Below are 20,721 nucleotides of genomic sequence, written 5' to 3' on the forward strand. Positions count from 1 at the left end.
CTGGCTGCTGGTGACACAGACTTTCCAAATAAAAGCATATCCTAAAGATCAGTGTTTTCACTTTGCATCAATGACATTGGATCGTTGATCATTTAATCGATACGTCGATCTAGATCAATGGATCATTACACCCCTTCACAGTATATGACATACAGAAGATGTCAGTCGGTCCCAGTTTAGAGAAGCAGGCTGGAGTCCGACACGGCAGCTAAGCGATGTACTGCTGTGGAAGGGGGTCAACAACCAAATGTATTTTAGCCACCTACAAAAACTTAATATCAATCTGAGTGTACGCTATATTGAGGATATTTTCACTGCTTTACCTTTCCATTAAACACCCCGTTCCAATGGGAAAGCCAATCGCATCTTCAGTCCCCCATCTATGCTCTTGTCAAAGCCACCAGACTCCACTGACAAAAACAGTAGTTTTAGTTTGCTGAACACAGAAGCTGCTGGTCTACCTTTGCTTCGTTTAGTTAGTCATTATTAGCATATTAGTTATAGATTAGTTATATTAGCAGTATTTTTACGGTTTACCTTAATGTCTCACAGCGATTTCCAACAAGAAAATGAAGCCATTGTATCACTCAAAGCCAAACTCCACTGAGAAAAACAGTGATTTAACATTGCTGAACACAGGAGCTGCTGGTTGACTGCTGCCTCAATCAGTTGGTTAGTTTTTGTCATTGTGTGATTTTGGTGAGTCTGAACTAACCCATTTAAACACTAAAGTCACACAATAACAAAAAGAAAATAACTGTTAGAGGGAGTGGTGGACCAGCAGCTCCTGTGTTCAGTGATGTTAAATGACAGTTTTTCTCAATGGAGTCTGGCTTTGAAGTGAGCGATACAATGGCTTCATTAAGGTAAAGGGTTAGGGTTAGGGTTAGTGAAATATTCTAAATATAGCATACACTTTAAGTGTAAGTTTTTTTAGGTGGCTAAAATACATTAAGTTGCTGCCCCACCCACAGAAGCACATTTCTAAGCTTCCTTGTTGGACTCCAGCCTGCTTCTCCAAACTGGAGGTGTGCCAACTGACATCTACTGTAGGTAATACACTTACTATGGATAAGTACCCCATACAACCCCACTTCAAAAAACCCGAACTATCCCTTTAACTGCAGCACTCAAACACTGCATGTGCTTCAACCCCAAGGCAAACAAAAGCTGATTTAATTTTAATGTTTGCCAGTGTCATTTCCTATTTGATATCCAGATTTCTGTTTTCAAAGCCTTCACTGTGGCGTGTTTCACATTGTCATCCAGTTTTTTACGAGGGCCAGCGTTGTCTAATATAGACCTGTAGAGTCATTACACTCGCAATTTTGTGATTTTAGACCCCCTGTTGATTCTTCTGATCGCTTGATTGTCATGCTCAGCCACACTTGGCTGCGCCACCGAGCGGCACAGACCACCATCAGTGCCGAAAAAGAAAAGATGGCAAGCAATTAGAAACCAGTCTGTTGTTGGGGAGAGGGAAACGTCACAGCGGGCATTATGGGAGATTCACCGAAGACGCGTGCTCCAGCATATGATCCCTGCATAACAACAGACACTGGGCGCATTTTAATTAGCTCTTGCCGTGACATCGCAGCATGTGTGGTCTCAAACACTGCTGGGATTTTCAGTCGGATACTAATCTAGACGAGCTTCTTCCTTCCTTGTAAGCAAATGTTGATCCTTCTTTTGGGATGTCTGATTTAAAAGGGAATGGTGTTATTATTGTGTTGACGCTGCTTTTCCCTGTAGAACTAAGTGGTGTCATGTTTTTGATGCTTCTTTAAAAACAGAATATGCAAAAATCCTTTTCTTCTAAGCTGTGTGAGGTGAAACATGAAAACCAGACCCCATTTACATTTCATAGTAATAATTCATGCACTCAATTGCTAGGGACAGACAGGAATAGTGAATTTGTGCTATAAAACCACAGCTGGGTGGTACATCTCGGGCAGTTTGACTCACTCCCCAGTGTATACTTATGAGCACCTTATGAGTTTCAGCTGAGAAATGAGAAAGGAGCAGCAAAAATAGCCAAAATACTCAAGCCAGGCTGTCAGTGGGCTAGGAGCAGCAATTATCATATTGCTCAAATCCGCCAGCTCCTCTCAGATCAAGAGTATTTGCATTGCACTGAGGAGAGTGAAGAGGGTCAAACTGTTCTCACCAGGCATACTTCAGGACTCCCCGTGGGTAGAGGTGCTCAGATGTGAAAAGTCAAAGGAGTGGAGGAATGAAAATAGCTCCAGGGTACAGGGTGAGTTGAAAGCCCGCCAATAACGTGGTCTGCTGCCCTCGTGAAACAAACAGCAGCACTTTCCTTTTGAAAATATGAAGAGTTATTTGAATACCCACTTCTTAGTGTCACTCCAACAATGCACTTATTGATACTGCGCTTTCCTAAAACTCAAAGCTCTTTACACAAAAGGCAAAGGAAAATGACTGGGGGTATAAGCTGGGAGAATATTGAATTCTGCTGAGGTCGCCATAAGCCAGCTTGCTTTGTATTTGCATGAGGGGATCCGGAGCACTGTCACGGAGTGACACAGAATTCGAAAACTTTGCTCCATCTAATTTATAATCATAACTTATTTAACTTTGGGGCTTGTTTTGCTGAACTCATGATGTCCCTAACTGTTATAATAGGGCTCCAGATTTTCTAACGGTGGAGCTTTAGCATCGATCAACTGCTGAGTTTGGGCTTTTGCATGGAGTGCTTTCTCACAATGTCTCTTGATGCATTTGAAACAGGCCGAGTGATGCTTTTATTTTCAGCACAGTGTGTTCATTTAGAAGCATTTATTTTTAATGGTAATATATCCACTTACATGCTGCAGTAAAGGGACGGGACAGAAGCACTGTCTGGCTGCAGTCTTTCTTCACAGAAAGAGATCGATGAAAGGGAGGAATACAGAACACACACAGTTTTTGAGTTTCAGGGTAGCTAATTTATTTCTGCCACTCTGAACAGTAACACCCCAAGCAAGGCAGAGAATCTGAAACTCCTCTGATAAACTTTTGCTGCATGTGAATTCTTCTCCTTGTCATCCTCTAGCCCCGAGCTCCAAAAAAAAAAAAAAGAAATGAAAAAGAAAAAAGATTTTGGAATAGGGCACCATTATCGGGTTTCGGGCCACCCACCCTTTCATTTCCTTTCTCCTGTCTGTTTGGAAAATGACCAAACTTCAAACTGTCGTAACCTCAGGCTGGGGTCGTCATGGTTAAAACCCTACAGCGAGCGCGGTACAGCGGCAATCTCCCAAGATAGCACCCAATCTTCATCCCTCCATGCAGCGATATCCCTGTTCCATCTGATGCTATCTCTGTAAATGGGATGTTATCAGTATCCAAGATGATGCTATCGCCATACAGTGTGGAGATATTGGATTCTAATTCATGGGCTCCCCTGCCTAGACGGAGATATGTGAGGCTCTGCAGGCAAAGCCAGTCCATCTGTGGCTTACTTAGGATGAGGGATTGAATGGAGCTTTATGCTCCGTAGTTCTGGCTGTGTGGCCCCCAGGCCAGAGTTGTCACAGTACCTGTTCATGCTGTATGCTTTAATGAGGACAGGAGAGGGAGATGATGGAGAGTCAATTACGACCTCATGTTGGAGAGTAACACTATTTCACCTTTCATTACACCTCAATGCCATGGGCTAACTGGGTCTCATCAGTTAGTGAAAGGTACTCATGCTGAGAAAGCCACGCTCAGGTCGGTCTTGTGTGGAAGTGAGGAAAAAGGGAGGTTAGAGGAAGATTTTGAGCTCCCAAGTCCTCCTTTGTACTGTGACATTTCACAAAAGAACTTTACAGCAGCTTTGAAATAGGATGTTCTTCAAAAGTCGTCCGTGCTTTGAATTGAAAATCTCGTCTAAACACAAAACAATATAACAATCACACATGCAATGATTTAATGTGAGCCTTAAGCATATTCTCAAATGTTGGTCTTTACTTATCTCAACTACAGAGAGGAAAGCAGATCATTATATAAAACAGGCTCATATTAGATGGACATTTACTTCTAATTTCTTTTGCTTTACAGCTATGATTCATCACATTATTGTAAGAAGTCTGTTTTCCGATCTGCTTCTGTTTTAGGAAACACTAACACTCTCATGTCTGCTAGATATGAAACAACAGACTGACTTATTAACATATGTCTTGTTTCTTTAAACCAGGGGTAGGCAACTTGTGGCTCCAGAGACACATGCATCAACAATTGTTTAGAAAATAATAATGGCTATATTTTAACATTTCAATTTCCAATTTCAATTCCTATTTCATTCATTGTCGTAGGCCTCGAGTGATTCTTACATTTTCCTTTGTAAAAATGTGAAGCCTATACACAGAATAAAAAAATGTTTTTACATTTCATTCACTAAATGTGCATCATAAGGTTATCGCCTTTTCCTTTGAATTTTACTGAACCTCAATTGCGATCGCTTGTCTTGGATCTCACAGCTAAGCTAAGCTAAGCTAAGCTAGCTATGGATTTCAGATTTTAAAAAAGTCTTAGAGGACAATCCACCTTATTCCTGAAGGCACCACTGTAGAAATTATTATGTGTACAACTTCCAGTGAGATAGCGGAAGTAGCAGTAAGCTAGTTAGGAAACATCGCAGAATGTGTTGGTATCTCTTAATAAGTCATCAGCAATCAGAAATCACCTTTAGAGGGAGCGGATGTTTACCTTAAGCTAGCTTGGGCTGTGTTAAAGTGCACAATATTTAGACAGAGCAATGCGAGCTAATTGCTAGCGTGCTCAGTTGAAAATGGGGAAAAAAGAAAAACAGTGCTTTGAGATGCTGTCAGAGATGGCAGAGGTATGATCACATCCCGCTTGAGCTTTAACAGGTGGTGTGTTCTTCGTTTTATTTCCCAGTTGCTGTTGGAAACAAGAACAGAGTACTGTAAACAAAGTGTTACCATTGGAAATCGCTGGTTTCGGTTCAGTGCTGGAAGTTGCACAAATAATTCTTGCAAGGTGTCATAGGGGCTAGGAATAAGAACATATTTGTTTGCTTTCACCGCCAACCCTGCAAAGTTAAAGTACCAATAAAAGTAGCCACCTTTTGCTGAAACATATTAATAAATGCTCATTTAGACCGATTAGTAGTGTTGATGGGTGAATCTAGACTTCTAGACTATTCGCAGCTCCAGGCAGATTCTTTCAGAGCTTTCTTGGCCAAAAATTGCTCTTTTGACGGTAAAGGCTGCTGACCCCTGCTTTAAACAGCAGAAATTTGTGGTTTTATGGAAGCGTATGTGATGGACTATTTTTGGCAGCAGTAGCTCATTCCATAGGGACTTGCACAGACCATGTACATGGAGTGCAGACTGGTGGATGGAGAGGTGCTGTTTTGCCTTTTCAGCACTGCGGAGGTGCCCTTTAGGAAGGCACCGAACCCTCAAATGTTCAGGCCGCCTGTCCATGGGCAGCCCCCTCAATCTGACATCCAACAGGATAAAAAAAGTATATTAATAGAGTACGTCTTATTCATCTTTCCTTCTTCTTGGTCAGGAAGTTGTGGCTGTTGATGTTGTTTGCTGTTATTACAGACGCAACACTTCCTTCATGCTTCCCTCTTCTGTTAAGAAAATAATTTGCTTTGAGTTTCTTTCCATAAACAAAAAGTCTGATTTGATTCACTACTTATTTCCAGTTGCTTTCAGTTTGTGTTTCAATCAGTGTTAAAAGAATACTTCACCCACAACATGACCATTTGTATATCAATTATTCACCCGTGTTATCTTGAATTTGTGAAGAAAACTTGTTTTTTTTGTCAGTCCATAAGGAATCCAAAAACAGAAAATTCTTGATGAACTAAAATAAAGGGGTACCACGTTTAACAACAGCAAAACTATATCCAAGCATTTGTTTACAGACTCTCAGACAGCTCTTGCAGTTGTGTGGTCAGTACTTTGCAAACTCATTTTCCCTAAAACCTTACTATTTAAAACTTTTCTGCCGCAACAGTTGAGCAGAGTTTGAAGGCAAGGCAAGGCAAGGCAATTTTATTTATATAGCACCATTCATACACAAGGCAATTCAGTGTGCTTTGCAAGAGAAATACGTTAAGATAAAACATTAAAGGAACAATAGATCATTAAAAACAAAAGCTAAAAGCAAGAAAAACAGTGCAGAAAATGCATTTAAAAAGCAAACATAAAGCAAAAGCAACAGCAGACAAATATAAAAACAATAGCTACAGATTATCTTAACAATAAGTTACATATCTAGTTCACTGGTAAGCTGCAGTAAATAGTAATGTTTTAAGCCCTGATTTAAATGAGTTGACAGTTTCAGCCGACCTCAGATATTCTGGAAGTTTGTTCCACAGACGGGGAGCATAGAAACTAAAGGCTGCTTCACCTTGTTTGGTTTTGATCCTGGGAACACTGAGTAAACCTGCTCCAGATGATCTGAGGGGTCTGGATGCTTCATAACGTACAAGTATATCAGAGCTGTATTTAGGCCAGAGACCATTTAGTGCTTTATAGACAAGTAACAAGATTTTAAAGTCTATCCTTTGACACACAGGAAGCCAGTGCAGTGACTTAAGCACTGGTGTAATGTGCTCCACTCTCTTGGTGTTGGTGAGGACTCTGGCAGCAGCGTTCTGGACGAACTGCAGTTGTCTGATTGATTTTTTACTCAGGCCTGTGAAGACACCGTTACAATAGTCCAGCCTGCTGAAAATGAAAGCATGAACAAGTTTTTCTGTATCTTGTTTAGACAGAAATTCTTTTATTCTTGCTATGTTTTCAAGGTGGTAGTAGGCTGATTTAGTAATTGTCTTAATGTGACTATTGAAATTTAGGTCTGAGTCCAGAACTACACCAAGATTTCTGGCTTGATTTGTAGGTTTTAGTGTCATGGCGTCAAGGTGAGCACTGACTATTGATCTTTGTTCTTTGGGGCCAAAAACAACTATCTCAGTTTTTTCTGTGTTTAGTTGTAGAAAATTCTGGCACATCCACGTATTGATTTCGTCAATGCACTTATTTAGCAGATATAGGGGACTGTAGTCATCTGGTGACACTGTTATGTAAAGTTGTGTGTCATCTGCATAAGTATGGTAGGAGATGTTATGATATTCCATAATCTGAGCAAGAGGGAGCATATAGATGTTGAACGGAAGAGGCCCAAGAATGGACCCTTGAGGAACTCCACATGTAATCTTTGTTCGCTGCAGTCTTCAGGGCCATTGAAAAAAGGACTGACTGAAGAGAACAGTTGACTATCTGTAGTATATCTGATGCTATGCAGTTAAAACATCTTTAAAAAAGCGTGTAGGCAGAGTGTCAAGGCAGCAGGTAGTGAACCTAAGGTTTCTAACTATGTCTGTCAAAGTAGCATAATTTAATGGGTGAAAAAGTGCCAAATTAACTGGAGTAGTCTTATGAGGCACAGGTGAAATAGCCACTGTGTTGAACACACGTGCTTGCCTGTGCGTGCTACTTGTATTCAGGAATGTTTTGAACAGTAAGCTTTTAGTGAAAATGTGTTTAGGAAGCACTGAGCAGGGGATCCATCAGGGTGGACGTGTACTGTAAGTGTTATGCACATGGCTCTAAAATGTTCCGTCTGTTATTTTGTGTTTACAAAGACATCCAAGTGAGGCAGACAGAAAACGATAAGATGCCCAAAGGTGTAACTATTAGAGTCTGTGTCTGTGGTGCAGTCTGGGGCACTGGCAATGGTTTTGCTTTGAAGCGCTGTTGCTTTGTCTCCTGCCTAGGACACATTCCAGAGTGCCATTTCCCTGAAAAGGTTTCTATTCACAGTTCTGATGAGGCAACAAAGTCTCAGTCTCTTAGCTGTGTGCTGAAACATATTATAGTTCAGACCAAACCAGTAAATATGCTTTAGTAATAAATCAATTTAAAGTGCTAGGAAGGTATTTATGTGAAATGAAACATTTATTGACATTTAATTTGAAAATTTGTGCAGGCCTGCTGGGTTCGACTAAAGGTAATTGTACAGAGATTGAAAGAAACTCAGCATAAAATAATACAATATTTTTGATGAAAAGAGAAACTCAGAGCTGCAGTCTGGTATATTGATGAAATTAGGTCTGTGGAGCTGTATATGAAGCTGGATTTACCATGTGAGCTGTATAAATCAATGTTTTATTTACCATACCTGTACAGCTACTGGCCTTTTGTTCTTGCAAGTATTTCAATTCAGGCATATTTGAGAACTCTGAAATCATACCTGGAAGTAAAGTATAGTCATTTCTACCCTTTGTTCTCCCCAGATCCGATGGACCAAGACAGCCGGCAGTGTGTCGGACCGCTTCCAGGACTCCAGTGTGTTCAACGAGACGTTGCACATTGCAGAGATCCTGAGGACCCAGGGAGGTCGCTACTACTGCAAGGCTGAGAACGGCCTTGGATCTCCTGCCATCAAGTCCATCAGGGTGGACGTCTACTGTAAGTGTGATGATATACTATGTGGCTGAGAGATATTCCCTCTGTTATTATGTGTTTATTAGACCCAATTTAATTTTTTATTTTCACCCCGACCCATTAATTTCGAGGGTCCCTTCGACCCTTTGAGCAGAGTTACGAGGGTAGTTGTTGGAATCTTCCACTATGAAATGGGATAACCTGTCAAGACCCTGATGCGTCATCAGTAGCTCTTGATGTTGTTTATGTAAACAGACAGCACTATGGCAGTAATGGTACTATCACAATGACATTTGCCATTTATCTAAAGGAGACAGAAAAGCATGGACTCTTGTAACTGCTCTAAGACTGCAAGGGAAGCTCAGCTTCCCCTAAAATGTCAAAAATAAGTGGTCAAATATGTACTGTTGTGTTTACATTTCATTGACTAAATATGCGCTAGAACGCCTTCAACTTTTGTTCAGAATCAGCTACTTATCACAGGTCACTGACGCGACTTTCTTCTCATTCATTGCCGTAGCGTCACAGTGCATTAAACAGTGGAAGCTCAGTGTCCAAAGACTTCAGTGGGGAAACATAGAGTGGGTTGTTCCACTGCAGCGAAACTAGACAGTCATTGGATAAATGCTTGGTTTTGTCCCGCCCATCGGACGCTCAGCGTCTCTGGGGGTCTATGGGGCAGTGGGCTGGCCACAGCTGGCCTGGACACTGGGCTTCTGCATGATGATTGGATGATCTGTCTGAGGCTGAATCCCTTTTTGATTGACAGCGAAATGAGCGAATCAGCAATCTTGAAATATAAACCACTGGAGCATTTTTCAAGTTTCATTCCGTTGATCTGGAGACTCTTCCAATCCTCTTAGTGACTTTTTCTTTGTTAAAAATGACTAGCGACAAATCTAGCATCTTCTTCTGGTGTTATTGGAGACTGTACTCGTGTTTGGAGACTCTGACTTCTGTTGCTCTGCAGTTACTGTCCCCAACGAGCAGCGGGTGCTGCTGTGAGTCCCTCCGCCGTCCCAAAGCACTCACAGGCGGTCACACTAGCCTCGCGCAGCAGCCCCAGAGGGTAGAGTTTACATATCAATAAACGGACACATTTTATGATGTAGGCCGAAAATGAGCTTCCCCTCCTTGAAAGACCAGCAGCCGCCACTGGTCACAACTTAACCTTCAAGCAGTTAATCTATCAAACAGGTCATCAAATAAGAAAGAACAGTGCTTCATTACCAGGCCGCTAGCTATGCTCTGTAAGCTAACGTTAGCAACCTGTGCTCTTACCCTGCCAGTCTGCACTGACATTAGAGGAGCCCTAACAAGTGCAGCAGCTTTTCTCCGGGGCTTAAATTAACTTTTGGGCGTTATATCATCAAAAGGGGAGAATGTGATATGAAAATATGTCAAAATACCAGACTGTCATGCACAAATCAGCAATGATAATGTAACGTTAGCTAGCTAGCTAGTGAGCTACTGAGATATCAGAATGCTATTAGTGATTATTTTGTTATGGTTGTGACAAAGAAAAGGACCATGAAACATTGAACTAATAACCTGTAATATATCCTAAGACAGTATGAGGGTTATTGTAATTTTATAATATTTATAACAAAGTAAAGACATTTGTGAGTTTCTTTGGTTGCTTATGTGCAGCCAGTTTGCCCATAATTTCTCACAACACTGGGTTTGGGGTGTGCTTCTGAAAAACTTTTGTTTGTAGCCTGAAAACTTCGCCCTAGATGTGAACATGCAAAACGGAGGGATAAGGGCTAACTGGTAGGGGCAAGGAGTGTTTTGGGTCTCAGCCTTGGAGTCTGTAGCCCTTTTTACACAGAGATCGCGCTATAGGGCCACTACAAAGTCCCTTCCTTATTCCACCTTTGCATTTTTACACAGAACCAAACAACAGCGGCATCATGCTGCTCCAGTGTGTGATTTTAGATAGCATTCCAGCACTGTGGAATCAAAAGAGGTGTGACGGGTGGGCGTGACATGTAACACGACAACATCATCCTGTAGTGTGACAGGTAACATATGCATCGGCAGTGATTTATAAACAATAATGTAGTGACTAGCCCTATTCTTTAGCTACTACTGGTTGCTAATTGGCTGAATTGTTTGGATGTGTACTCAGAAAACTATTCCCAATCTTTACCAATGCTGTATGTCATCATGCACTTATTTCTCACTGGTGTACTTCCAATAAATACAGCCATATAAATTTTATTCCGAGCACAGTCAAAAACTGTTTACGTCAAAACATCAACAACACCCGTGCTTACTGGCATGAACTTAAATACTTTAACTTAACTTAATAAGCCTCCTAGTGGCGTGGCGGGATACATTAACACAAATCAAACATGTGGCTCCAACAAATAACAATGGCATGACATGGCAACAACAATCATTTACCATCCCTGTTATTTGGTGGTAGGCGGTAATGCATGGTAGGCGGTAATGCATTTACAAGCTGGTTGCCAACCGCCAGAAAACGTAGAAGAAGAAGAATGCGAGACTTGTTTTGTTTCCGGTTCTGCGGAAAACTCGCAAGTTCGTAGTTTTCACCAAAGTCCGTACATTTAATGGAAACACACAGGATTCGTATTTCTTTAATTGCGCATTTCCCAATGATTCGAATCACTTTTGGATGGAAACATAGCCTGTGTTTTCCCGATTTGTAGACATTTTCGGTTGGACTTCTTCATTGAGTTAGCCTCTAACTGCTATCAGCTACTTTTTAATCTCCTGCTGTGGGTCTCAGTCATAACACATTGTCAAAACATCACACCCGTACCGCCCATGATCCCATCCTGCTGGCTGTCCCCTTTATACAGACATCTTTTCAGAGCTGTTACTACCTCCGATGCAACTCTGTCCACCCTTCCGCGATTGTACCTTTTATACAGAACAGCAAGGCGGCATAATGGGGTGACATTCCTGCCTTGAAGAGGCAGTGTAAAAGGGACTGTTAGTCTAGCCAAGGTGTTCCTTTGCCTCCTGCCCAGGACACCTTCCAGACAGTCATTACCCTGAGAAGGTTTCTATTCACAGTTCTGATTCTGCAACTACTAAGTCTCTTATCAGTGTAGTAAACCGTATTTTAGTGCAGTTCCAGTGCAGTTAGCTTTTAAACTGTAACTAGTAAATATGCTTTAGTATTAAATTAATGTAAAATGTTAGTAAAGAAATTATTAAATGAAATGTGCTGAAAATGTTTTGCATTTCTAAACTACAGAAGAATCAACATATGAACACGGACAGCCGCAGCACAGACGATTAGTGCTGATCAGTGTGTAACAGCATGAAACCTTACAGCCCAGTGTAGCAAATATCTCTGCTGTAAATGAAAATGTAGTTACTTGGAGGTAAAGCATCCAAAGAGCCCTGCGTTCTCCTGAGAACGTTAATTAAGCTAAAACACCTTTATTATCCTGACACGGCCATCGACTGTAAGCGCAACCGCTCTATTTTTAAAGTATCTGTGCGACAAATGGTGGAGGCTCATTAGCATTCATCAAAGAAAACAGTGATGTATTGTTATTGTTTTTATTGACCCGGCATTGATTGTCCTATTTCACCTCGTGAGTGGTCGAAGAACTGCGAGACAGGAGAGTCGCTGGCCTTTCATCACAGCCGGACCCTCAGACAACCTCTGACAAGCAGGAGTTTAAATCCAATGAGTAATAGTGTAGGTGTTTTGTAATCAGCAGTTTCAAGGGCAGATCTCTAGTCTTACTGTTTCAGCTTTAGAAATTCTTATTCATTTTAAATAATGTGTTTAAAAGATCTTGCCGCCTTAAATATTCACTCTGCTTCAGCCTTCACTCCTTTTATTCCTGATTTCCTTTATATGACCAGCTGCAAAGAAAGAACATGCTTTATTTAATCTAATATAAATCTAATATAAGCAGTGACCTCTCTTAATTTGTCACCAAACATCCAATTTTCAGTCACAGAGGAAACAAAGAGGCAGTGGAGCAGGACGTTTTTGCGCTGACTAAGGTGCTCTTTCCAGCTGGTGACACCTTTCCAGTAAAGCCTACGTTCATTTGATGCATTGTAGGAATTTGAACACCGTCTCCTGTCTGTTATGGACCTCGCCCCCTCCTCTCCTCTCCTCTGCCCATATTTTCTTTCCAGTCTCTGTCTTATTCTTTCGCCCTGTGTGCGAGCCACATCCTTGTATCTGTTTATTTGGACTGACGCGGCCAAAGGTTGTGGAATTGAAAGTTGTTTAGAAAGCTGTTGTGGAAGGTCTTCGTGGAGCAGCCGAGCAGGGGCTGAATGTATCTCAGTAGCTGACAGTCAGAGGCCTCGTTCCCTCCGTGCACCGTTTCACCTTGGCTGCACTAAAGAGCCAGAGGAACAGACGCGGTAGTGAAGCTGAAAAACACACCAGAGACAGACCCGAGGATAATCAGAGAGCGTGGATGCTCGGTGAGCCTTGTTTTGAGGTCAGAGTTTTCACCCTGTTGATGCACTGAAATTGCAAAGTTTATATGTGAGATATTATAAATAAGATCAGATAAGAATTTATGAAAATAGATGAAGATAGATTTGAATTAAATGTATAAAAATGCAATAACAAGTTGAAGGAAACAGATGAGATTTATAAACAGCGGTGGGATGTAACTCAGCACATTTCTACACACTTTCTACTTCTACTCCTCTCCTTTGAGTACTTTTACTTTTAATACTTAAATATATTTTCCTGATTATACTTTACACACTTTTACTTAAGCAACTATTCAATACAGGACTTATACAAGCAACAAAGTATTTCTAGGGTGTGGTATTTGTGCTTTTACTTAAGTAAAGGATCTGAATTCTTCCTTCACCACTGTTAATAAGACTTTAAAATCATAGACTATGAAAATAATGGACGTAGCTATTATGACACCACCCTTTGGTTTGTGGACTCCCATTCAGAGGCCTTGAGTTTGGCTTTTTAGCTGTTACCATTTTGTTCTCTTGGAGCCACAAGGCACTAAATCTGGACAAGTGGGTGGAGCTGCAGAGGTGGGCAGGATGGATATGCCCAAAAGCTGAGGACACTATGGATGGACAGCCTGTCACTCAAATGACCTCACTCGTAATTAGGTGTAACTTAAAGCCTTAATAATATGTACAAATAAATTCAGCCCCCTTGTAGTTGTCATGAAGGGGGAAATAGCTATAGTCAGAGATGGGACCAAGTCACACATGTGCAAGTCTCAAGTAAGTCCCAAGTCATTTTTTCTTGGGCAAGTCAAGTCAAGTCAAGTCAAGTCAAGTCCTGTAATAGGTCAAGTCAAGTCACCTTATTATTGTAATTTTACCTGCAGAATCTGATCTTAATAAAGTGAAAAGACAAGATATAAGTAACTGTCAGTAAACATTGACTTCATCGCTCCAATGTTTACTTTGCAGGGACGACCCTCATGCGTGCACGCACACACACACACACACACACACACACACACACACTGACCAAGGCAGCGGCCAAAATCACCCATTTAGCTCATTTAACCCTGTGGTGCTCGTTCATAAAACTTACAGCCAGTCTTGTGATGAACCGGCGGAATGTTCGATCACGTTTTCTGGGGTTAATGTTAGCAAATAAATTATAAACAAGTTCCACTAAACCGAACCACCCCCCCACCCCACCCCACCCCCGTATCGTATCAAGCTAACGTTAGCTAACTACCGACAGGGCTCGACAGTGCGAGTGTTTCACTCGCATTTGTGACTAAAAATAGGTGTGTGCGAACTGTAAAAAATATTTAGGGGCACATGTGCGCATAAAAAAATCAGCCGAAGCAGCCTATATTTTTGTCAATAAAAAAATATGATAATCTAATGTTGGAGGAACTCCAGCCACCTTCCCTCTTCCCTCTTCCCGCTTCCCCTTGTGACACGGTTATGGGCGGTTTTCCAAGCCACTGTCGGCACAATGAATATTGTGCGCGACGCCAAGGGTAGCGGTGCCGTTTTGTCAGACGTTGTTGCCCTCTCCATAGACAAACAATGGGACAGCCAGTGCAAAGCGGTTTTACAGCTGATCATGTGGAGAGGCCTTTAGGGACCGTTCGCCAGTCTGAAGTGGCCATTAAAAGAACTTCGGAGGTTGCAGCTTTATTAGAACACCTCAGGGGCCGTACACACGCTGCGTCTTTAACTGCCTGGATAACGCAAGGTCGCGCACTGGGTGCTACTCTTGTGCCTTTTCTGTGCCAGCTTCCAAGAGCAGGCAGGTTGCGTCTGAAGTTACTAAGCAACCTCAACAAGCACAGTTTCATAGTCTGTTTACCTGAAACCCTGAGTGCAGAGCTGATCTTCCTCCATGCAGGTTCAGTTCAGGTTCAGGCATTATTTGTCACATACATACAATCCATGTAGTGAAATGCAAACAGTCAGCTCCATGATGCATGAACACACAACAACTCTGACACAAACAACCAACAACAACAGTACAAACACATGCACTGTTTGTGTGTAGGCCTATCATCAGACGGACAGATGTAAAGCTCTGAAACTCTCAACTTCTTCTCCATATTTATCACAGACTGATATTTACTTAGGAAGGGAAATATTATCTGTTGGCTCTGATTGGCTGGTCCTCATCACATGTGCACATGACAGGTGGTGTGTGCTGCTGGATTCCAAAAGTTAAGCTCAGTTTATCTCAAGGTGCAGCAGTCACACCCTTAGAAACAGGTGCTCAAGAACATGTGCATGCTGTGACAGTGCCACTCTGGCGTTTGAGCGTGCCTGCCACGTTTCTACATTGAAAACAATGGATTTAAGAGCGCAAAAAATGCGGCATGTGTACGGCCTATTAGACCAGGGATACTTAACCTACTCTGCCCAGGGATCACTGTGGGGAAATAACAGGAGACCAGGGGCCAGTTAATAACCTCTGACAGGCAGTTGCAGGATCGATCCTTCCTTGGCCTTTTAATTTTTTTCTTAAGTAACCAAGCTCTATTTTGATGCTTTTTCAATCATGTTGGCAAAAAAATAAAAAACATTCCCAATATGAATCAATGTATTTTCATTATGAATGTGTAAGTTTAGCATAACATCCTTCGAATATGTAAGTGGAATGTGTAAATATTAATGCAACAGAAAAGCTGTATTGCAGCTGCAGCAGCCATGATGTGTGAAGTATATGAATTATTATTATTATTTCAGTATATCGACTCATAATGATAAAGTAGATGTAATATGTGTGCAGTAGGGAATAAACACACTGCATACATTATGCAGCACTGTTACATACATAATAGAAATGGAAAGCAGTACCTTGATATAGCAATATAATGTAAAAATACAATAATAACAATATAGTAGTAATACCATATAGTGGTGCAATATAACAATATAATGTATTTAGAGGCACTTTCTTTTTCCACCATGAATATAATGAAGATTATTAAAGCAGACATTTTTGCACAGAAGCATTTTAAATTACCGTCCTGATGGTGTCCTTGCATCTGGCCTTGTTACACAGTGTGTGTGTGCTTCATTAGCTAGCATTGTGCTATGTTGCACATCCAGCAAAAGCACATCATTCCTCCTGAGCAATGTTACAGCTGTCCCCCGGGGGTGAATTTAATTGATGGGCCTCTGCTGTACATGCTATTTTTAGTGGTTCGCAGCTACAGTTTTTAATTAGTATTAAAATTGGTGTTTTGGAGGTGGACCACCCAACAACACCTTGAATTATGTTTGCTGTCTCTTTCAGATGTACCTCACATGCTGTTCATATCACTCTGTTTGTGTCTGGGACATAACAGTGGCAGTTATAAAGAACTGCACCATTACTGCAAAGAGAGGATGATCTGTGTAAGCAGACGCAGGGCCACAGCATGTTTTACATTTACAAGATTATCACCTAAATGATCTTTCTACTGTCTCTTCCTTGGTTTTCTTCAGAGAGCATTTATTTGCTTCTGCTTCCTGGAATCAAGGGTCTTGTTTTCAATTTTCCAAATAAACACTAGAGATCTTATTCACATACGCACCTTCATTAAATCAAAGTGTGCTCTGAGAAAACCCCGTCTTCACAAAGGCAGCTGCAGCCTGCTTGACTCTGTTTCAGTGCAATTAAATGCAGGGAATAGGAAAGGCCAAAAGTACAGACAGACAGACAGACAGACAGCAAATGATAATAACTGACCTCTGCAGCCCAGAGGAGCTGATATTAGCTACATAGCCAGCTCAAAGCCAACGTATTTACAAAGCTCTGAAGTCCATCTAAGCACATTTTATACCTGCTGACACTTCAGTTGTGTTTGTCTGCAGTTAGGTCTGTGGGGAAGGTCCTCTGCAAAGTTAATAAAGAACCTTGCCCAACTCCTGCGCTGATCGATTTTAAGCTTAAGATGCTCACTTCTTTTTCCTACAGGGGAGTCTTTTCAGTGTTTTCATTTAATTTCAGCTGCATTAATTTTGCTGCAGCTTCTAATGTTTCATTGAGTGACTGATCGAGGGGGGCTTAGGAGTTCTGCAGGGCCGGCTTATTGCAGGCTCAGAGAGTTCATTGACCATCACCGGCACAATATATCTGAAAGAGATTTGGAGAGGAGGCAACCAGAGGAAATGTCACCGAAGTGACTGACCAAAAAACAAACTGTTGGGAAAAAGTGCAGGAGCACGAAATATTGGTGTTTACTGTTACTGAACACTGCTTATGACTCATTCTGCTGATCACAAAATAAATACTATTGATATTAACGTATTGAGTTGTGCTGACATAGTTAAATTGCGTCATTTACAGGTTGACAAAAACAAACACGGGGTCATGCCCCTTGGTGTCTAATTCTGGCACACAATGCTCCCTTTAGCATCTGTACAAGATAAGACTCTAATTTCGAATTAAACCCATCCGCAGCCATTTTAGACACAGATGTAGCAAGAACGTCCGAGGAGGGAAGAGGTCTGGATGGATGGGTCAAACAAATACAGGACTTTCACACAAGAGGCCTCTGTTTGTGTCCTGTGTGAAACCAAAATGAGTGCCATTTTGACCCAAACTATGATATTTTTCCTAAACCCAACCAAGTAGAGGTGGCACAGTGGTGCAGTGGTTAGCGTTGTCACCTCACAGACGGCTTCTGGTTCCAACCTGGGGTGGGGAGCACGTACCCCGGGGTGGAGTGGTGCATCTTCTCCCTGTGTCAGCGTGGGTTTCCTCCAGGTGCTCCAGCTTACTCCCACAGTCCAAAGACATGCAGGTTAATTGGTGACTCTAAATTGTCCGTAGGTGTGAATGTGAGTGTGAATGGTTGTCTGTCTCTATGTGTCAGCCCTGTGATAGTCTGGTGACCTGTCCAGGGTGAACCCTGCCTCTCACCCAGTGTCAGCTGGGATAGGCTCCAGCCCATATTATATTATACATATTTCATCATTAAAAGCCTTAATTGTTATTCTAGCTTCTTGATGTGATACTTGATTGATACTCTCAAAGTGCACCAGATTAATTCATTTAGACGTCAAATGTTCAAAATTTTCTTCCGGGGGGGCATGTTGGCACCCCCCCTTCATGCCCTCTACAATAATTTCAGGCGCAGGATTTTTTCTTGCTTCAAGCCCTGAGAAAATGAATGAATGAATAACCAAGTAGTTTTGTTGCTTAAACCTGTTTCCTGTGAATGTGAAAGTTTATTTTGAAAAAGGATTGTATTCCCGTAATAAGCAGAAACAGACACTTCCAAAACAGACACTAAAGGGGTAAGTGGAGTTTCTTAGTTGGAAGTGTAGCCACCGACCAAGCTGCCATATTGGAAGTTTTGAGAGTGAGAACGTATTAAAATAGTAGCCAAGTAACAGCTTTTCTCAGTCGCTTTGGTACATTTCTTTAATCATCCTTTACATTTGCAAAACTGGAAGTGTATTTCTTAAAAGACTTTGTCCCAGTGGCATCACACAATGAATTACCTGTCTTTAACTTGCTCAGATATCATATATTTATGTCAATGGACATGTCAGTGCCATCAGAGTCACCAGTACTTGAGTTGTTTTTTACAAAAAGGATAGTAAAATGCCTAACCTTGTTTTGATGTAGCAGTCCACTATCTAAGTGTTTTCTGATGGAAACTATTGCTAAGGTTTTGATGGCATTTGCTGCACTCTTTATGCCTCCACAATGGCAAAAGCTGTGGCTGTTTTCAGGTTGTCTGTCCCAATCTTATGAATACAATATCTCTAGAAGGCCTTGAAGGAATTTCCTCAAATTAAAAATATACTCAACGTCATATCTCAGGAGCAGAAAGCAATACAGTTGGTCAGATCCTGAATTAGTGACAAGAACCTTGAAATTGTGCTGATTGTATAGATGTTCTGTGCTGCTCGGGTGAAGATGCATGTGAAGCATCATAGACATAGACGTAAACTGTAACTGCAGCCTAACTGGTTTGCAGAGGCATACAACCATGAAGCAGTAATTCTAGCTTCAGTTACATATTACTGTTTGTGGAAGATTGGCTGCAAGAGATTGGACAGGATCCACATTTACGCCTTTACTGTTTGTCCTGTAATTTGTTGACAGATCATGTCACTGTGATACAGAAACGAAAAAGACTGTTTTACAGCACTGCAGCACAAAGGCAAAGAATTAGAAATGTAAACACAGGAAACACCTCAGGCAGAACTGTACATGCAGCGCTGTATGGGGAATTAATATGCTGCCTTCTACACCTCCTGATGTTCCTGTCTGCCGGGCCACAGATTCTCATCCACATTGTAACGGATAACTTCCCTCACAATGCAGTGCAATTCAGGACACTTACAAAAAAGGAAAATATGATGACAGTTGTGCCTCAATCTTTTGGGGGGTTAGACTTTTCAACAGAGAACCAGCATAATACAAGTTGATCAACATGACATAAGCAGTTGATACTGTAGGTGAATCATTTGCATGAATGTGCCAAAACATTTGCAATTCTTTGGAAAGAATGAGAGATTGCTTTTATGATGTACACAAGTGAGGAGATGATGTGGAGGTTGAACAAGCAGCTGTGAATGTGCCAAAGTGACTGACAAAAACTGCACTCAATTTGTAAATCAAAAAAGCTTTAATCAGCAATTTTGACAATTGATTAAGTCATTAGCAATCAGTGAGCCTTCTCTGCACACCCTTGACAAGTGAGAGGATTCGCAGCTTTTCTGTGTTTTGTGTTATTCAAAGTAAATGTGTTTGTTGCAGGGAAAAAAACAGCCTGAAGCACTGTGAACCTGTGATGAGTATTTTTCAAATTTTTTCGACTAAATGTTCAATTTATTCAAATCATTTCACTGAAAAAATAATTGTTAGCTGCAACCCTAATATTAATCTGCTGAGTGAATCCTGCACAACTCCGCTTCCCACTGATAAACAATACAATCTCCAAGTCAGTTATTGGTGCCCAAACAGAGAGGTTGTCAAATTAACTCGGGGAGAGACTGAAACAGAATGATTTCAGCTGGAACAAATTGCCGTGCCTTAAACCTGCTCGGTCCAGGTCAGCATTTACTGTACAGGTTGTGATAAAGGACCACTTTAAAACTCACTTTAAAATGGTCTGAACAAGCTCCGCAAAACCTGAATAAATTGGGAGCACAGAGATGCAGTGCGGAGAAGAAAAAAAAAAAAAAAACGTAGCCAAGTTTCCCAGAGTTCACAGGAAAGAGAAAACACTTTGTACTGTTTGTCCATATGCTAATGTTGTGCAGATGATATTAATGTTGTCTGCCTAGTCAGCCAGTGCCAGTTTGTCAGCAGCTGTGAAATAGTACGAATCAGGTGGTGCATGCATTGTGAAAAACAACCCACTGGACTGTAGATATCAGTTTACCGAAGCTTTTCACACACATCCTCACTCCTCCCTGATATTTCTCACCACATTCCCTCAAAAGAAGGATTAGAATAAGACAATAGCCTGCTTTCTCTGTGTTATCTGTGGAAGGACTTACACAGCCCTTACTCCACACTGCTGCTGCAGACGCCAGAGAATTTTAATGAGGATACTTTGTTTGTGTGTTTTTGGTCGACACACGGGCTCGAGTCTGAGCTTGAATCTTTTTTTTTTTTTGGCAACGGCAGCGTTCATCTAGATTTGAGATGTGTGAATGTGTGTGTCCATTTCTTTGTGTGCCCATGCGTGTGAGAAGAAACAAAAATAGAGGCTGCCCATTGGGTTCAAGCACATGCTTATGCATGAACACACTCTCCACCAGTGAGGTCCTGACTCACACACACACATGTCAAAGGCTTAACTTGTCTTGGCATACGCCTCCTCAGCTGTGCAACGCTGTGCAGCAGCGTGCAGTGTGAGGCCGACTTGGGGAA

At 41.5% G+C, this 20,721-nt stretch overlaps 1 protein-coding gene across 4 annotated transcripts in view; it reads left to right on the plus strand.

Annotated features, from left to right (window-relative positions):
* The window catches only part of LOC117270807 (MAM domain-containing glycosylphosphatidylinositol anchor protein 2), a 337,292-nt gene that overhangs the window by 125,217 nt on the left and 191,354 nt on the right, over positions 1 to 20,721 (plus strand). For all 4 annotated transcript variants that reach the window (XM_033648706.2, XM_078173655.1, XM_033648709.2 and 1 more), the window contains exon 3: positions 8,264 to 8,438. In XM_033648706.2, the coding sequence (XP_033504597.1) occupies positions 8,264 to 8,438 (175 nt within the window). The remainder of the gene's footprint in view (positions 1 to 8,263; positions 8,439 to 20,721) is intronic.

This window comes from Epinephelus lanceolatus, chromosome 13, assembly GCF_041903045.1.
Source record: "Epinephelus lanceolatus isolate andai-2023 chromosome 13, ASM4190304v1, whole genome shotgun sequence".
In the NCBI taxonomy this organism is placed as follows: Eukaryota; Metazoa; Chordata; class Actinopteri; order Perciformes; family Serranidae; genus Epinephelus; species Epinephelus lanceolatus.